Source organism: Coptis chinensis, chromosome 3 (assembly GCF_015680905.1).
Source record: "Coptis chinensis isolate HL-2020 chromosome 3, ASM1568090v1, whole genome shotgun sequence".
Classification (NCBI taxonomy): Eukaryota; Viridiplantae; Streptophyta; class Magnoliopsida; order Ranunculales; family Ranunculaceae; genus Coptis; species Coptis chinensis.
The window spans coordinates 21840094-21858742 of record NC_141458.1 but is presented as its reverse complement, the minus strand read 5'-3'; the positions used below and the strand labels follow the sequence as shown (position 1 = coordinate 21858742).

The 18649-nt window shown below is 35.7% G+C and overlaps 1 protein-coding gene across 1 annotated transcript; it reads left to right on the top strand.

The window, feature by feature from the left end:
• Window positions 1–221: 221 nt before the first annotated feature.
• On the top strand, window positions 222–752 carry LOC147508608 (uncharacterized). Its single transcript, XM_086597422.1, has one exon. The coding sequence runs from the start codon at window positions 222–224 to the stop codon at window positions 750–752; it is 531 nt and encodes a 176-aa protein (XP_086453548.1).
• Window positions 753–18649: the final 17897 nt, after the last annotated feature.

Sequence of the window (18649 nt, the reverse complement as noted above, 5' to 3'; positions counted from 1 at the left end):
TATCTTTCAGCAGCTACAAATTACAAGGAAGCACGGACGATACAAGTTGAATATCAGGAGCAACCAAGCATCGACTTCACCACTCTCAACCACAGAAAAATATATGTTGATGAATGTTTAGCACTACAAGTATTGTACTCTGACAAGCCTCTTATGCAGTCCGGTCAAAGAAAAGGATTCGCGGGGAAGTAGAAATCACTAGGGATGACATTGACAGTGAAATGTCTAGTCCGGACCATGATGAAACGCTAGATCCTGACCAACAACAATCCCTAATAGATGTAGAGCATATTCCCAGTATGAATGATTGGCGCATTCCTTACATAGAGTACTTGCAACACCAGACTCTCCCTGAAGACAAGAAACTTGTTGATTACATACTCCGGACATCATTCAAGTTTTCCATTCTTCCATTGGCAGGACAGATCCAGTTATATAGGAAGCATAATTTATCTCCGTTGCTCCGTTGTCTTACATCTAAACAAGGTCACTTTATTCTAGAAGAGTTGCATCAGGGCATTTGCGGCAATCATATTGGAGGGCATAGTATGGCACATAGAGCACTCACTCAGGGATATTGGTGGCATGGAATGCAGAAACAAGCTAAGTTATACAGTCAAACTTGTGTACAATGTCAAATGCATGCGAACTCAAACCATCTACCAGCCAATGAATTGTTTCCAGTTCTGAGTTCTTGGTCATTTGCTAAATGGGGTCTAGATATTGTTGGACCTTTGCCCAAAGCACCGTGAAATTTCCGATTCCTTCTTGCGACCATCGATTATTTCAAAAAGTGGGTTGAGGCGATTCCACTCGTCGCAGACTCCATCCTCCAAAGTCAAACAATTCATTTGGAGAGATATCATATGTCGATATGGAATACCCGCCGATCATTGTATTTGATAATGGAAAGCGGTTTGATTCGATGAAATTCACCAATTCGATTACGACACCTTCAAAATTCAACATAATTTTTGGCTCCTTACCATCCACAGCGAATGGACAAGTCAAAGCAACTAACAAGTCTTTCCTAGCCAATTTGAAAAGGCAGCTTTTAAAGAAGCAAAAGGAAAATGGGTACAGGAATTACCAAATTGTTTTGTGGGCATACCGTAAGACACACCCAAAACTTTTACAGAATGACTCCTTTCTCTCCGCGCATGGGACGAAGCAATTTTGCTAACCGAACTCATGGCCCCCACCGAACCGAAAATGTCATTTCGATGATAATGAAGAATTTTGTCTTCCCGAAACAATTCATTGATGAAAGGCGAGAGAAGAGGCACTCCGGCATTTGGAAAAGTATCAACAGAGTGTCAAAAAAGTTATGACAAGAACGCTTAAATCGGTGAACATTCCAGCCGAGGAGATTGGGTACTTCAAGAAAATTGGATGACCCGTCGTCGAGGCAAGTCGTCGAAGCTTGGGAAGGTCCTTTTATTGTGGAGAAAAACAGGGCCTAACGGTTATTATGCACTGAAAACTCTTTCCGGAGATTTTCTTCCAAAGCCTTGGAATGCAACAAGGCTTCGTAAATTTTACCACTAGTATTTAGTTAACTCTATTTTGATTTTCATTAATAATCAAATTTCTCCATATGCTACTATGCTTTATTTTTACATAATACATTTTTACATCATCTAGCAAGTGCAATCCTCAACGCAAACCTTTAACATTTTGTTTTCTGAACAAAGTTGACGTCTGTGTGCTGACCCGCATTTAGCCACCAAGTTCAGACACTTGCAGAACAATTTTTGTTTCTAGAAGAAATTGTAAGTGTTAGCAAACGCGCACTTAAACAGCCGAGTGCAGACACTTGCATCATAAGTTTGTTTCCGGACAAAAAATTGTAAGTGTTAACAAAAACGCCAAGATTTAAAACAAAAAGTCAGCATTAATCGCATCATAAGTTTGTTTCCTGACAAATAATTGTAAGTGTTAGCAAACCCAAGATTCTTAAGCGAAAGAGTCGCGGACACTCGCATCATAAGTTTGTTTCCGGACAAATAATTGTAAGTGTTAGCAAACGCGACTTAAAACGGTAGAAAGTCTGCATACTTTCAAAGATAAGTTTTGTTTCCGGACAAGAACTTAAGTACTAGCAAAGCACTTAAACAGATGTTGGGTTTTATTTTTTTTTATTATAACAGTGTTTTTTGTGCCCTTTAGTCAAACAATGTCTACTCTAGATTGGGTTTTATTTTTTTTTACAAAAGTGTTTTTTGCGTTTTTTCTCATTCTTTGCCACATGGCTTTCATCCATATGACAAAGAGGGGGCGATGTTTGGGCCCCACCTTCGGTGTGTTCCCAGACTCGGATCCGGCCCATCACCTTTCCGGACTCTAGCCCAACATTCTGGATTCAACCCAACATGATTCCGGACTTGGTCCAGATCCAAATATTTACAGGTGCATCTGGCACAGGTGATGTTTGGGCCCCACCTTCGGTGTGTTTCCAGACTCGGATTTGGCTCATCACCTTTTCGGACTCTGGCCCAACATTCTGGATTCAACCCAACATGATTCCGGACTTGGTCCAGATCCAAATATTTACAAGTGCATCTGGCACAGGTTTAAGAAAGAAAATAGGCATAGTCTGGTCAACGGGGATAGAGAAGGAAAAAGAAAGATAAACCAAAATCTTCAAAGATTTGGGGGTTAGAGTGGGATCCGGATCTTTCTTATAAGAGTCTGCTCTCACTTTCAGAACTACGTAAGCAAAAACTGCTGAGACTTGATCCCTCCTGTTTCGAGTGGGCACGCGTGGCGACGCTAAGGTTCAGTCTCATTTCTTTTGGTCAATCAATTCACTCTTCACAACCCTAACTGTGTTTGGGAATTTCTAGTCTAAACACCCCTACTTTTTCCATTTACAGATTTGTCTTTCTCCATTACAAACTAGACACCTCACCTTTTCACTTTTTCTTTTGCTTTTACTTTTTGGTTTTCTTCATGACCAAGGTAGGTTTAGGGATAAAGTCTCCATAATTTGATATAAGGGCCTCCATCATTGGTCTTCTGATTTGAGGACTTTGGCTGTTGACTTTGATCGTTGACTTTGACTTCTTCAACACTTTTCCACAACAGCTACTGGTCTTCTTAATAAGCCTGATTAATGCTCTTTTTGGTGCTAAGACGCAATTTTTATGATAAGTGGTCTGAAATACTCTTTAACCTGAAAAAGACAGTAAAAACTATGAGTTGTATTTTCGTTAAACGTAAGAGGGACTGTAATGCAGCAATATACAAGTAATAAAACGCACATTTAGGAGCTGATCAACTGCCCAAATTCCGTATCAAGTGTTCTCTTCAAGGCCACGTACTCTTATGAAGAATGTAGAAGAGGAAACAGTGGGGTACGGTTACACTAAAGGAGAAATAAGTTAAATTAATAAACAAACAACTTGTTATTGCTGAGGTTGTAAATCGCAATGCATAAAGACGATGGGTTCAAAAACAGAAAACAGATCGACCAAAACAGGTAGGCTGTGGTGTTGAACAATAATGAGACAATTGATTTACAAAAGAATGGTCAACGCCCAAAACAATATTTAGTACATGAAGAGCAGAATGAAAAAGATGAAAATGACGGCATCAACAAAATAAATCAAGATATACATATTGGCGAAGCAATTACTGCAAATAGGTTTGAGGCGCTAGACAGAGTTAATGACAATGGGAATCTTCATGATGATGTTGATCCTGATGACGATAGATTGGTGGAGGACTCTCCTTTGAGTGATCGTATGTTGAAAACAAAATCTAGCGAAGAATCATATACTAACTCAAGCTCCACGCACCGAACCTATGGTAAATGAATGTCGATATCACCGATAGTTGGAAATCTAAGTCCAATTGGAGTTGTTAAAAAAGATGCACATAACTTAGGAACTTTGATTCCTAATATCTCACTCAAATTCCAGCACGTTGGGGAGATATTCTAAAAGAGGAAGAACTTTAAATGACTAATAAACGTGACAATTTAACAGGTCCTTCTCATAAACCTAGAACAACTACTGGTATATTTTTTATTTTTATTTTGACTCTTCTTCTACTAGTTTGTAAACTCATTTTTATTTATTTAATAAATAGTTGGGGGTTTTCAGCCCCTAGCTAGCCTAAAAAAAAAAAAAGGTCACGGGTGTACTAAATTTGTTCTGAACTGAGTTGTGGGTCTGTATAATTCCAAGTTTCAATAATTTTCTAAGTATGATTTGTTCTCTGTTTGATTCCACGAGTCATGAGTGTACTAAAATTTGTTCTGATACTTCTGAATGCATACTTCAACACAATGATCCATGATCATGGGATCTACAAATTATTTTCATGTGCATTGCACGCTTTAGTTGTCCACTACACTTAGTGAGTACGTGTCTCGACTTATGGACTTTTTTGAAAATAATTGTTCCACATTTCAGGATGTACACAACTAGATATAAAATATATTCAATTAAGTAGAATCAATTGCATTAAAATCAGGTTGTGACGAACAAATCTAAACTGAAAATGTACGTGATGAAAAGCTTAATGAAGAAAGACCAATGATTAGTTTCAAAGATAAAAAATGATCCAATGAATATGTTTTTTTTTGTTTTCGTTTCTGGTGATGTGTTATACTGGTGTACTGAAGGACTGAAGTCATTGTTTAGATTAGATTGCTTGAATGAGATCATACTGAATGAATAATGATGGTTACATTGGCAATCTAAATCAGCTTTATAAACAAACAATTTTTCTTGGTGAACCTCCAATTATTCTATGAAAATATGGAGATATACATATATATCTGTTTTCTATCACCTTATTTGATTATATATATGATATGGAGACATGAAGTCTTTTTTTAAAAACAAATGACAAGTAGTCGACTAATATAATTATATAGTTGCATTGTAAATCAAGTTCAAATCACCAACATATTAACCCCCTGATCGACTGCAATATATGGACGATCAAAATCATCAAAACATGTAATGACCCACAATGCATTTAGTTTCATATGATCATTAGTCATAATAGTATATTTATTTGCTAAATATATGTATTCCATAAATATATATATGATAATAAAGTGTTAGGATGCTACTATTCTAGGTGTATAGATACCCTCCCAAGAGTACAACTAACATTTTCTAGTTACAACTTATAACTATAAGAACAGATGAGAATCCGAACACGAAGGACCTTAGTGACTGTATTTTTTTAGTAGCAAAATGAGAATCCACGTGGCATTAAACGAGGATGTGATAGGAACTTTCTATCCCTATCACAAGTCTACGATATTGTCTAATTGTGGTCTCATGCAGAACGTGACTTTGTGGTGTCGGTGGGGAGCTAACTCTATTTATATATTCTCCCCCACTTAAAATATATAAGTGCATAAAACATCACACACTTACTTATTGTCAAGTATGTTTTGATATATGTTAGACTGTTAGTACGCTAGTGTGCAAATTAAATATGATCACTTGATTCCCGAAGACATGCGCAAAATTCTTTCTGATTGTTGCATTCGCGTTGGTTTCAATTCCTTTAGAATCTATAGCATATGCTACAAATCATTTATATATATATATATAGCCTGGCTCTTAAAAGGACCTTAAATAAGTACCAAATCTAAAACACCCACAACTTCATCTACAAAATGATTTAAACTCTAATTTTATATATATATATATATCAGAACTCCTAAAAGGGCCTTAAATAAATAAATTAAATCTAAAACACCCACAACTTCACCTACAAAATGATTTAAACCCTAATCTTTTTTACATATGATCTATTAACTATAAAGAACATCTCTACAAAAAATTCAACTCGTTTATATATAATTTTAATATCGGTTAATTGAATGCAAAAACTAGATATTTACTGACCTTTATATATATATATATATATATATATATATATATATATATATATATATATATATATATTTCAAAATATAACAATTTTATCTAAGTTAGAGGATATCAAATCGAGTTGAAAAAAGATTTTTTATGGTTAGAGATCATATGCACAAAAGATTAGGGTTTCTGTTTGGTGTTTAAATTTGGTATTATTTAAGGTCCTTTTAGAAATATATCGGTTTTGGTTTATTTCCTTCTAGATTGTACATCCTATCAAAAGTGCATTTTAACAATGAATTAGTAATGATTTTTGTAGATATAATCTACTCTTCATGGATTATATCTACAAAAATTAGCTCAATTCGATATTTCTAGCCTTGTCAAACTTAAAACTATTTCTAGACTGTTAGATAAAATTGCAAACTTAAACACTGGCAGATGACAAAGTTCCACATATTGGATTGAGCTAATTTTTTGTAGAGATCTAATCCATGAAGAGTAAATTATATCTACAAAAAATCAGCCACTAATTCATTGTTGAAATGCACTTTTTGATAGGATGTACAATAAGGATGTCATTATAAGGATGTCACTCTATCCAAGGCGATATATATATACTAAAGCAGATATTTGTAAAGGAAGATTTTCTCTCTCCTATGTGGCACTTTAATATGAAAGATAGTATTTTCTAATTAATAGCCTACAATCCCACGTACATGGAACCTCTTTAGAGAGTTTGAGTGTATTTCTAATTCTTATATTTAAAGAGTTTGAGTGTATTTCCAATTCATATATATTTGATCAAATAAAAAAAAATTGCTAAAAAATAGAATCAAACACTTTTAGTGTTATAATTCTTATATATTTGATCAAATAAAAAAAATTGCTAAAAAAATAGGTGATTTGTAGAAACTAATTTCCTATTACAAATCATAAAAAATTATATGATAAAATACCGACTTATTTCGAATATATCCTTAACACGGCCTCAAAACATAGTTAAAACAATTATACAAAAAATAACAACAAAATATATAATAGAGAGAGAGAGAGAGAGAGAGAGAAAAGAGAGAGAAAGAGAAATAAAAAAACGGCAAAACAATAATGACAAATATTTTAAAATATATATAATACGGAATGAAACTAACGTCAAAAATAATTAATGGAGAGCCGAAAACTGGATGCAAATGCATCGAACTAACCTCAAATAATATTTAACGGAAAATTGGAAACTGGATGCAAATGCAAGTATTAAACTAATCTTAAAAAGTAATTAATAGAAAATCGGAATATGGATGCAACTGCATTGAACTAACCTTAAAGAAAAATTAATTATAAATTGGAAACATAATGCAAATGCGTGGAACTAATCTCAAAAATAATTAACGGAAAATCGAAAACCGGATTCAACTGCACTGAACTAATCTCAAAAAATAAACTGGATGCAAAATCTTAATAAATAATTAATGGGAAATCGCAAATTAAATGCAAACTCATTGAACTAACCTTAAATAATAATTAACGAGAAATCGGAAACTGGATGCAATTGCATTGAACTGATCTCAAAAAATAAATAACAGGAATTGGAACTTGGATACAACTGCATTGAACTAACCTCAATATATATATATAAAATAGCGGAAAAATCAGAAACTTGATGCAAATGCATTGAACTAACCTCAAAACATAGTTAGGTTATATGTTGTGGGAATGTTTCGATAAGTACAGTTTTGCATTTAAAATGGTGTTTATCTTATCTCTTTCCGTATGATTGAGAACTCCTTGCTATTCAAGTAGCTTCAATATATATGAACTTCGCCTTATTAGGCAATCTCACAAAACTTCAATCAAACTTCTATTATTAAACAACAAAATGAAGTTGAAAGGTTTTATCAAAGGTGAGTTTTTTGTTTTTTTTTAAATAGAAAGTGAGGTTTTCACGTTATAAGAAATTTGGTTGAGTGATCAATATAATATTAATATATAATAGTTCTACATATTTGCAAATATTTTTCAGAATAATTAATATAACAACACCCGTTTGTAGATAATCTTTGAAGATTTCATATAATGAGTCATGCATAATTTAAATAATAATTAACGAGAAATCGGGAACTGGATAATCTTCGATGATCCCACATAGTAAATTAAGCATAATTTAGTTTTTATGCCATGTTTCCAAGGACACTACAGATGGATCAATAGAAGTTGGTATTACACACCATATTAGATAATTATAAGGAAATCGAAAACTGGATTCAAATACATAACTAAGCTCAAAGAGTAATTAACGGAAAATCAGAAACTTTATGCAAATTGCATTAAACTAACGATAGAGAGTAACTAACGGGAAATTAGAAATTAGATGCAAATCCTTGAAAAATATTTAATGAAAAATCGGAAACAGTATGCAAATACATCAAACAAACCTCAAATAATAATTAATGGGAAATCGGAAACTTGATGCAAATGCATTGAACTTAACTCAAAAAATAATTAACAGAAAATCAAAAATCGAATGCAACTGCATTGAACTAACCTCATAGAATAATTAGTGGAAAATCGGAAACTAAATGTAAATGCATTGAAATAACCTAAAAGAATAGTTAACGGGAAATCAGAAATCGGATATAATTGTATCGAACTAACCTCAAAGCATAAATAATCAGAAACTAGATGCATATATATTGAACTAACCTTAAAGAGTTATTAACGAGAAATCAGAAACTTGATCCAAATACAATGAACTAATCTCAAAGACTAATTAACGAAACGTTAAAAAATGGATGAAACTGCACTGAACTAACCTAAATGAATAATTAACGGAAATTATAAATTTGATGTAACTGTATTGAACTAACATAAAAAAAAATAGCGGGAAATCGGAAACTTGATGCAAATGCATTGAACTAACCTCAAAGAACAATTAATATAAAATCAAAATTGGACGCAACTGCATTGAACTAACCTCAAAGAATAATTAACGGAAAACTAAAAACTGGATGCAACTGCATTAAACTAAAATCAGAGATTAACTAACAGAAAATCAGAAATTGGATGCAAATACATTGAAATAACCTCAAAAAATAGTTAACTAGAAATCGGAAGTTGGATGTAATTGCATCGCACTAACTTCAAAGCATATATGTCCACTTTTTTAGCCTTCTCACATAAGTAATTACGAGTAATTAGGAACCCAAAACGAAAGTGAGTGTATGAAAACAAACTCTTACATATATACAAACTGTATAGAAATTATAAACTATCGAACTAACCTAGAAAAATAATTAACGGAAAATCAGAAACTGGATGCAGATGTATTGAACTAACCTCAAAGGGTAATTAACGGGAGATTGGAACCTGGATGCAAATGCAATAAACTAATCTCAAAGACTAATTAACGAAACATCGAAAACTCGATGCAACTCAGATCAATTAACCTTAATGAATAACAAACGGGAAATTATAAAGTGGATGCAATTGCACTGAACTAACCTCAAATAATAATTAATGGGAAATCAGAAACTTGATACAATTGCATTGAACTAACCTTAAAGAATAATTAATGAGAAATTGGAAACTGGATACAACGTACTACATTAAACTAACCTCAAAGAATAATTAATGGAAAATCAGATACTTGATGCAAATGCATTAAACTAATAATCCTAAAACATATTTGTATTGTATGTAGGGGAAATAAATGTCTCGACAAATATACTTTTGCATTTTAAGTAGTGTTTATTATAATTCTTTTATTGTGATTGGGAATGCCTTGCTATTCAAGTAGCTTCAATATTATCTTCGCCACATTGGGCATTCTCACAAAACTTCAATCAAACTTCTATTATTAAACCTAACAATAAAAAAAAGTCGATGAGTTTTATCAATGTTTAGTGCTTCTTTTTATAGAGAGTGGTGCAAGAAATTTAAATGAGTAATTAATATAATTTTCATATCTCATAGCTATGCATAGTTGCTAATATTTTTTTGGAATAATTTAATATAACGACACCCGTTCGTAAGACACATTCATGTGATCAATATTTTCAAGTGGGAGTAGTATATTCTTTGAGGATATGGAACAATCAATCTGTTTTAGTGATTTGTACACATTTGTACGTAAGCCGAACGGTGATGATTTACCGCTAAATCACCATAAATCTAATAAAAATATTATACAAGCTAGATTGAGTTTAAGATAATTCCATTTGAAAATTAAGGATTAATATTCTAAACCACAAAGTAAATAGACTATCTCAATTTAATCCCTTAGTTTTCAAGTACTTATGCACCAGAATCGCTACTCATTAAAGTATTTCGGTTTATTTTCAATAAAAATATATTCTGATTCGAAAATTTGCTGCTAAATCACTATAAATTTAAGAAAACTATTATACAAGCTAAATTGGGTTTAAGATAATTCTATTTGAAAATTACAGATTAATATCCTAAACCAAAAAGTGAATAGGCTATCTCAATTTGATCCCTTAGTTTCCAAGTACTTATGCACCATAATTGCTACTCATTAACGTATTTCGGTTTATTTTCAATAAAAATATATTTTGAGTCAAAAATTTGCCGCTAAATCACCATAAATCTAAGAAAATTATTATACAAGCTAGATCGAGTTCAAAATAATTCTATTTGAAAATTACGGATTAATATCCTAAACTACAAAGTGAAGAGGCTATCTCAATTTGATCCCTTAGTTTCCAAGTACTTATGCACCATAATTGCTATTCATTAACGTATTTCGGTTTATTTTCAATAAAAATATATTCTGAGTCAAAAATTTGCCGCTAAATCACCATAAATCTAAGAAAACTATTATACAAGCTAGATCGAGTTCAAAATAATTCTATTTGAAAATTACGGATTAATATCCTAAACTACAAAGTGAAGAGGCTATCTCAATTTGATCCCTGGCGTATGCCTGGGTCCAAAATCTAGTATGTATATATATATATATATATAAGTGATTCTAGGTAGGGGTGGAATTTGAGCTAATCGAGCCGAGCTTCACTAAGTTTTTTGGCTCGGCTTGTTTATTTAAGTGAGTTTTCATATAGGCTCAAACTTGGCTCATATATTATAAGAACAAGCCCGAGCCGAGCCGAGCCGAGCCTGGATAGCTCTGCTATTTTACACTATGATAGTGGTATTTGAGCTTATCGAGTTGAGCTACTTCACCACTCATTTATTATGCAAGCTATAATATGGCTTGGCTCATTTAGTTAAATGAACGGGCTTGAGCCAAGCTTAAACGAGTCAAGCCCGAGCTACTCAACTCAAATTCCACCCTTAGTTCTAGGGACACATGTTTAAAAAATACGTAAACAAACTCAAAATCGTTAAGACATTTATAAGTTTTAGATTAGCCTAATTTTTTGTAGACATGATCTCATAACTATTCTAACCATTAACACAAAAAACAATCTTAACCAAAAATTTCTAAACTTGCCAAATATAGTATCTAGAATTGTAAAAATGAATGGTCCACAATTCTTAATAATTCTTAATTTGTCAAGTACATTTGATGGGGTTACAAATTTTGGATTTGAATTATTTTTTGTGACAATGTTTAAAGTAGTTAGGAGATTATATCTACAAAACATTAAGCTAATGTAAAACTTATAAATGTCTTAACAATTTTGAGTTTGTTTACGTGCTTTTTTTTAACATGTCTCTAGAACTAACCCCTCCCTATATACAAGTTTTCTCTTAAACGGACATGTCTGTCATGTCTATTAATAGGGGCGGCTCAAGGCCATTGGGGGCCCTAAGCGAAGTTCAAATAGGAGGTCTTCTACAATTAATACCAATAAAAATTGTTTACAACTTATTGCTTTATTTATGTTATTTCATCGTATGAATGCAAACCCTCATCCTTTATCCGGATTTAAAAGTTTTTTTTTTTTTTTTTCTTCAAGTGGAAATTTTATTGACGATGATAGCGAGTTTTACAAATAATTAAGACAAGCGTGCAACAAGCTGCGCCGCAAGTCATTTTTGAATGGCAAATCATATCCTCCTAAATACAAACTCGTTAGAACCAGCTATCATTATGTTGCAGTCCATAACTTTCTACAATCTCTTAAGGAGCTCAACAGACTGTTGTGCTAAGAAACCAATAGTGTCAAAACTGAATGGAATAAAACAATATTGGTTAGCTCTACAAGCTTCCTCGTGTTTCTCAATTTTTCCAACCGCTGCTCTATTAACTGTTTCTCCCACCTCAAAGACTCCATTCCCAAGCCTTACCAACGGAGAGGCTCCAGTTACATCAACACATGCATGCCTCCCTCATACCAACTATAGATCAATACATCCGTAGGCCGAAGTGTATGTCGATCTTCCCTCATTCTGATCAGTGAGAAAATTCACGGGAGTCTCCTTCTTCACTTGTACCCCATCCCTCCAAAATGCGTCACATAAAATATCTCTGACATGATTATGTCGGTATTTGAAACCTGGAAAATGTCTACAATGTGCAACATGGTCCCCAAAAGCATCTAGTTTACTCTTTTTGCAAATAGGGCATAAACCACCATTAGAGTACAAAGGAATCATGAGACAGTACTGGAGAATAGAACGATACTCCACCGACGACATACATTGTCCAAGTCTCTCCATCAGAATAGCAAGTAGAAAATCATTTGCGTGTTCTGACTGCAAGCATCCAATGAATAGTTTCTGAAGAGCAGATAACACAAACTCTTTCTAAAGACCAACAACAATCTTACCATAGAACACTTCCGCCAAAACTTTTTATGGTTTTAAAGGGACGATAGCATTCACAGCCATAAAACTTAGGTCAAAATCGGGTAGACAGAGACTCAATGTACTGCGAGCAACATCAAGAATCTTATTCAAAGGCACTGGGCCACAACTCTTAAGAATGTGGTTATGAATATCAGAAGTCTGACAACGGGAGGCCACAAAAGCAAAAGTAGAGACATCAGTGTCACAATAAATACCTAACCCACCAAGACATAATGGGAGTGTTGATAAATACCATTACAAATCACCGAAATTAGGACCATCAGAAACCACAATACCCTGGAGAACACTGCGGAGATGCCGATCAAAAATCTTAGTTGCCTTACTAAAAAGGGATGGTGGACGAGTACAAATTGCAAAGACCAACTTAGAGAGCCCATCATAAGCACGTAAGAGAGCTAGCTCACATTGTGGATCTTCCAATACATCTAAACGATCCATCAAAGTCACAACCTTTTCAACATACTTGCGAGCAAGGCCCATAACAAATGATGAATCAGTGCTGACCGCACCTCCAAGCAACCTGACCCCCTGCTGAGGACGGGACAAATCTGAAGGAAATAGACCAGGAGTGGAGCGACGTGGATCCAGTGATGGCCAAAATCAGTTTTAGCCACATTAAGAACCAACCTGTAAGAAGGTCCTTCTTCCTGAATCATACCCAAGGCTGTCGCCACCTGTTATGTATCTCCGATCAGAGTCTCTTCATCTAGGTACCAAGCCTGTAACAATAATTGACAACTGGACTGGATCTGTAAAATCAGGGAATGCAACACCAATACAAATAGAAAAGGACCTAAAGGGTCGCCTTACTGGACCCCAGTAGTAGACCATATGTAGCCATCCCCCAAATATAACAGGTTGACAATACAAGTACTCGACCCAAGGGCCAATAGCTGGGCAACGAATACGAACCTCTCTCAACATGGTAGTCTGATCAACTATGTTAAAAGCATTCTAAAAATCTACAAGTAACATTGAAAGAGAGGTATTGTCATTGTTAGCATACACTATACGGTTGACAACGTGCAAAATCGCTTCTGCTCCACCAGAAACACCAACCCCATACTGAAAATCCTGTAAATATCCTACCACATCTTTGGAAACTCCTTTCATTGCAATCTTGGAGATCAAACGATGCCAAACCATCCCCATAACTATAGGACGAATACTATTATCCAACTTGAGAAGTGGAGTACGTGGAGTACTCGCAATGAATTCCGCTAACGGTTGTAGACATTGTCCCTGTAACCAAAGATTCACCACAGGGGTTAATTCATCTAGCAAATCAGACGATATAGTTGTTGCAGCACCACTCATGGCATCCAACAAATGTTGAGCTCGAAGACCATCACGACCATAAGAAGTACCTTTCGAAACAACCTAATACATGACAATAGGGCGTCTCTCTCTACCACTAAAAGGGGCTCAGCAAAAGGAACAGTTAGTCTTATAGGTGGTTGTCGCATCGGGTGCTTCTCCTTTAATGCACATACGGTCTCCGCAGTATTGGAGGCAACTTTTGATGATGACAACACTTTTACCGCTGCAACAAAATGTTCATCAACAACTTTCTACAAGCATCGATGCACATTCTGAGTGGGGACAGATCTCTGGGGTGGCTGGATTGAAGGAGGCTCTATTACAAACGTTAAGAGACGAAACATCCCACTAGGGTCATTCCATGTCATTAAAGCTTAGAGAATCTGTTTCTGCTGGAGGTTTTTTCTAGTACCAGAACGACGTTCCTGATGATTCTGTGGTTGAAAAACTTGCAGAGTACAACACGGCAGAAGAAGGAGACGAACCCAAGGCATAACTGAGCCAAAATTAGCCGTAATATCCCAAAGAGCCAATTTCAGTGCACCAGAAAAAGCCAAACGACAAACACGTATATACTTTTCACTGTACAAAAAGGTATACAAAATGCACTATCAAGTAACGTCTCATCAAGATAGCGAAACAACACCAGGAGGATTAGGGGTATCACCGTCACCCCTGTATGTCGTGAGTGTAAGATAAGTAGTGTTGGGCTTAGGGGGTGGCTGTGGTATGCCCACAATGACACATGCAGGTTCTCCACTCTCCATCAAAGCAGGTGGTTATATGGTATCATCTGGATGACAACACGGTATACCAAGTGCATGGATGCAAAGACAAATACCAAAAATCCATTTGTCCAAGGACTTTAAGGAATTCTCTAGTGACAAATACAGTTCATGATCATCCGTAATTTTATCTCGTACTCTTTCGTTACTTAATTGGCAATCCAAGTGTTATTTATCAAAATGTGTGAAAATGTAGGAAACAGTAAACCCATTACTGTTCACCCCATTGGTGCATCCATGACGATCCGAAAAGGACAATGAACACACTTCTTAGGGGGTGGGGCACATAACCACAAAGAAGTAATTGAGAGGGCGAGACCTTTCTTCCCTTTCATAGCCAAATCCCATCGGCAGCTCAACAAATCCCAAAACAAACAAATCCCCAAACGTACAAAACCCCAAAACCCATCGAACAAAACACAAAACCCAATACAAACAAATCTCAAAACCCGTCAAAACAAATCCGAACCCATCCAAAAATAAATCTAGTCGACAGTTCAGCAAATTCCAAAACCCATCGAACACCACCCAAGACTTTTTTTTTTATTGTAATATCACACAAGTGTGGTGATTAAAACTCTCAAGTGGTGAGTTTTGGTTTTGGTCTTGCGGGGAGGAGATAATAGCTAGGTTTACTGAGGGGGAGATGATGGTTGGGTTTAGGGGGAAGAGACGGTGGTTGAGAAGAAGGTGGTGGCTGTAGGTGGTGAATACAGACGGTGGTCAGGTTATTTTTAGATCTGGGGTTTAAGGGTGGCGGTGGTGGTGGTAGTAGTGCAGGTACAAGGTCGGCCGGTTTATGGGGGTGGCGGTGGTGAAGGTGTAGGCAACACGAGTGGTGTTGCGAGTTTTGGGGGAAGAAGAAGGTGGGTTTTTTTAGTACAAGATTTTTTATTTTATTTTTAACATGAAGAAATTTTTACATTTCACAAACTTCAATTAAATTTCATTTTTCTTACTTTTTGAGCTGTAAAATCACTAATTAAATCTTTGTATTCAAGTTCTTCTAGAAAATCTCTTTATATAGATGATAAAAGATAAAATTGATTAATCTACCTACGAAATGAACGATGAACTCAAAACGTAAGTAAACTAAAACTTTCTAAGTGTCTATTTTTATCAAAGTTTCTACTCTCGAATCTATCGAAATAGAGTGGAATAACAAATTCGCTCCACTCCTAGTGCTCTAGCATGGAATATTTTCTAATCTAATTAGTCGGTTTTAAGTCTAATGAGAGCTTTACGAAGGGTGTTATACTACGATACCTATATGGAATATATTATGTTGAATTTAACTACGAATGCTATGGAAATATTTATCTTTTATCAAATGGCGCCGCTGCCATCTTAGTTCACTTTAGTATTGTTTTCATAGTAGAATTAGTCATTTTTAAGTCCCATTAAACCCACCCACCCTTGTTTGATTCATACTGTGGTTATCTGTTTCAGAGTCGAAAAATTCCGCGACAAAATTACACTAAGCGATCACGCTTATAAAGGCGCGCACCACGCCTCTATAGTCTGAACACGAACGCCAGCAGACCGAGCGACCCCCCTAAGTTATTGGACCTAAGCGCGACCAGCTAAGTCACTAGAACAAGGAGCGCGACCGCGTCCTATGCGAAAAGCGCATTCACTGGCTTCTAAAGCAAAAATCCCGGATTTCAACAGTTTTGTTTCAAACTTCGATTTTTAAGTTTTTCAGTGTTCTAACTTGTTATTTACACTGAACACGCGTACACAAGACGCTATTCATAAGCGAAGCAAGGACGTTATCAGGTATTCCTTTCTTCCATACCTCGCATCTCCAATTAGAGGTTCATACTAATATATCAAGATTGTTTGGATTGTTGTCGTGTTTAGACTTAGACTTGCATGAGATTAAGGTCTGGTCGGAGAAAAACACTGAACATAATTAACCGTCAACGTCAACAAACAAATCTATTGAGTATACCAATCACTACACCTCTAACTACTATTCCACCAACCACACCTGACACAATGGCTGAAGAAAGAGAGACTCCTCTCTCCGACTTTTACAAAGCCTTGAGCGATAGCCCTAAATCTTGCATCGTTCTAGCAGACCCAGTGGGGGATTTTCAAATCCCCCCAAACATATTTAATTTGTTACCCGTTTTCCATGGTTTAGGCCATGAAAAACCTTACCAACACATGCGTAGGATTGAACAAGTCCTTACAACATTCCATCATCCTACGGTTGGTGCGGAACAAATTAAACTGAGGGTATTTCCCTTCACCTTAGCCGATAAGGCGTCTTTGGTTAACGCCCAAAGCGCTAACTTCTGTGGACTCGTGGGCTAAACTTGTTCACTATTTATAGAACATTTTACCCACCCCTAAAGACGGATGAGATGCTTTCCAAGATTCATTTCTTCGACGTAACCCTCATGAATCATTTTTAGAGGCTTGGAATCATTTCACCGACCGCTTATAGAGTGTCCACACCATAATCTAGCAAAAGACACGTTAGTTCGTTGCCTTTTCAAAGGACTTCAACATCACCATAAAGAAGTCCTTGACATAATGAATGGGGGTAGTTTCCTAAGTAAAGGAGCCTCGAGGCTTACAAATTTTTAGAAGAACAAACTAAACGCAATAACAATTGGGAGTGATGATATCCCCCGCTCTGCTAGTTCTTCTTCAACAGTTAAGGCCGCCGGTATGTTTGAGATGAAACCCGATCAAGAACTTAAAAATTTAATCGAATCTCTAACTAAAAAGGTAGAGGCTATTTCTATTCAACAAAAGCCTATCCCGTCATGAATGTAAACTCCAACCCATGTAATTTCTGTTTGAGTCCTGAGCACCCCGACTCCTATTGTCCTCTAAGCCTATGAACAACAACAATTAGAGCAAGATAATGTTTGCTCTATTAATAACTATCCTATTCCTAATGCCCCATGGAGACAACATCCCAACTTTAGTTGGTGAAACAATCAACAAGTTACACTTCCAGGGTTTAATAACCAAAATGTTAGGCAAGCAAACAACTATAATCAAGCTCCACCTAGGCAAGGATAGGGAGAAGGTCAAGGAAATTATAATAATTATAGCAACCAAGCGCAACCACGACAAGGTGTAGCACAAGGTCAGAATAATTATAATAGTTATAATACCAATAGAGGTATCGTTCCGGTTAACAATAGTAACTATCACAACCCACCCATTAATAATCAACGTGAGATAGTTCCAAAAAGCACCACCCGTGACTACTACACCTACACAACCGGATCGTGTCGACGGCCTTTATACTGAGTTACCCAACAACTTTTCCAATCAATGACTCAATCAAACCAACAGATCTTACAATCCATAAATCGGGGCATACAACGGTTAGCCCAAGAGAAAGCCCAACCAAAAGGCGTGTTTCGGGATGGCGATACCAAACCCTAAAACAACAAACACAAACCTTTGAGGTAAACGGTAATACTAGTAATGCGTAAACGCATAATAGTAGGTTACCTAAATGCCATCACCATTCTCCGCCTGAAAAGTGGTTGATAACAAAGTAACTATGCCTATAGTTACCCCATCAAGATACTCCCTACACGGATATCGAACTAGATACGAAGTAAATCAAGACCCTACCACCGTAGAGGTACCGGTTAAACAACAAACTAAGAAACGAAAAGCCAAGGTAACACATCAAGTCGAGCCATACGCTAAATATAGAGCAAAACCACCATTCCCTCGGAAGTTAGCCATGCTAACCGGGGATACAAACTTTGAGGAGATTAGGAACGCGTTTTCAAGAATCTAACGATAAACCTTCCTTTTTTTGAAGCTATTAAAAGCTCCCTAACCACGCTAAGTTTCTTAAAGAGTTGTGCACTATTAGGCATAAGACCAACATACCTAAAGACGCTTTTTTTAACCTGAACAATTCCC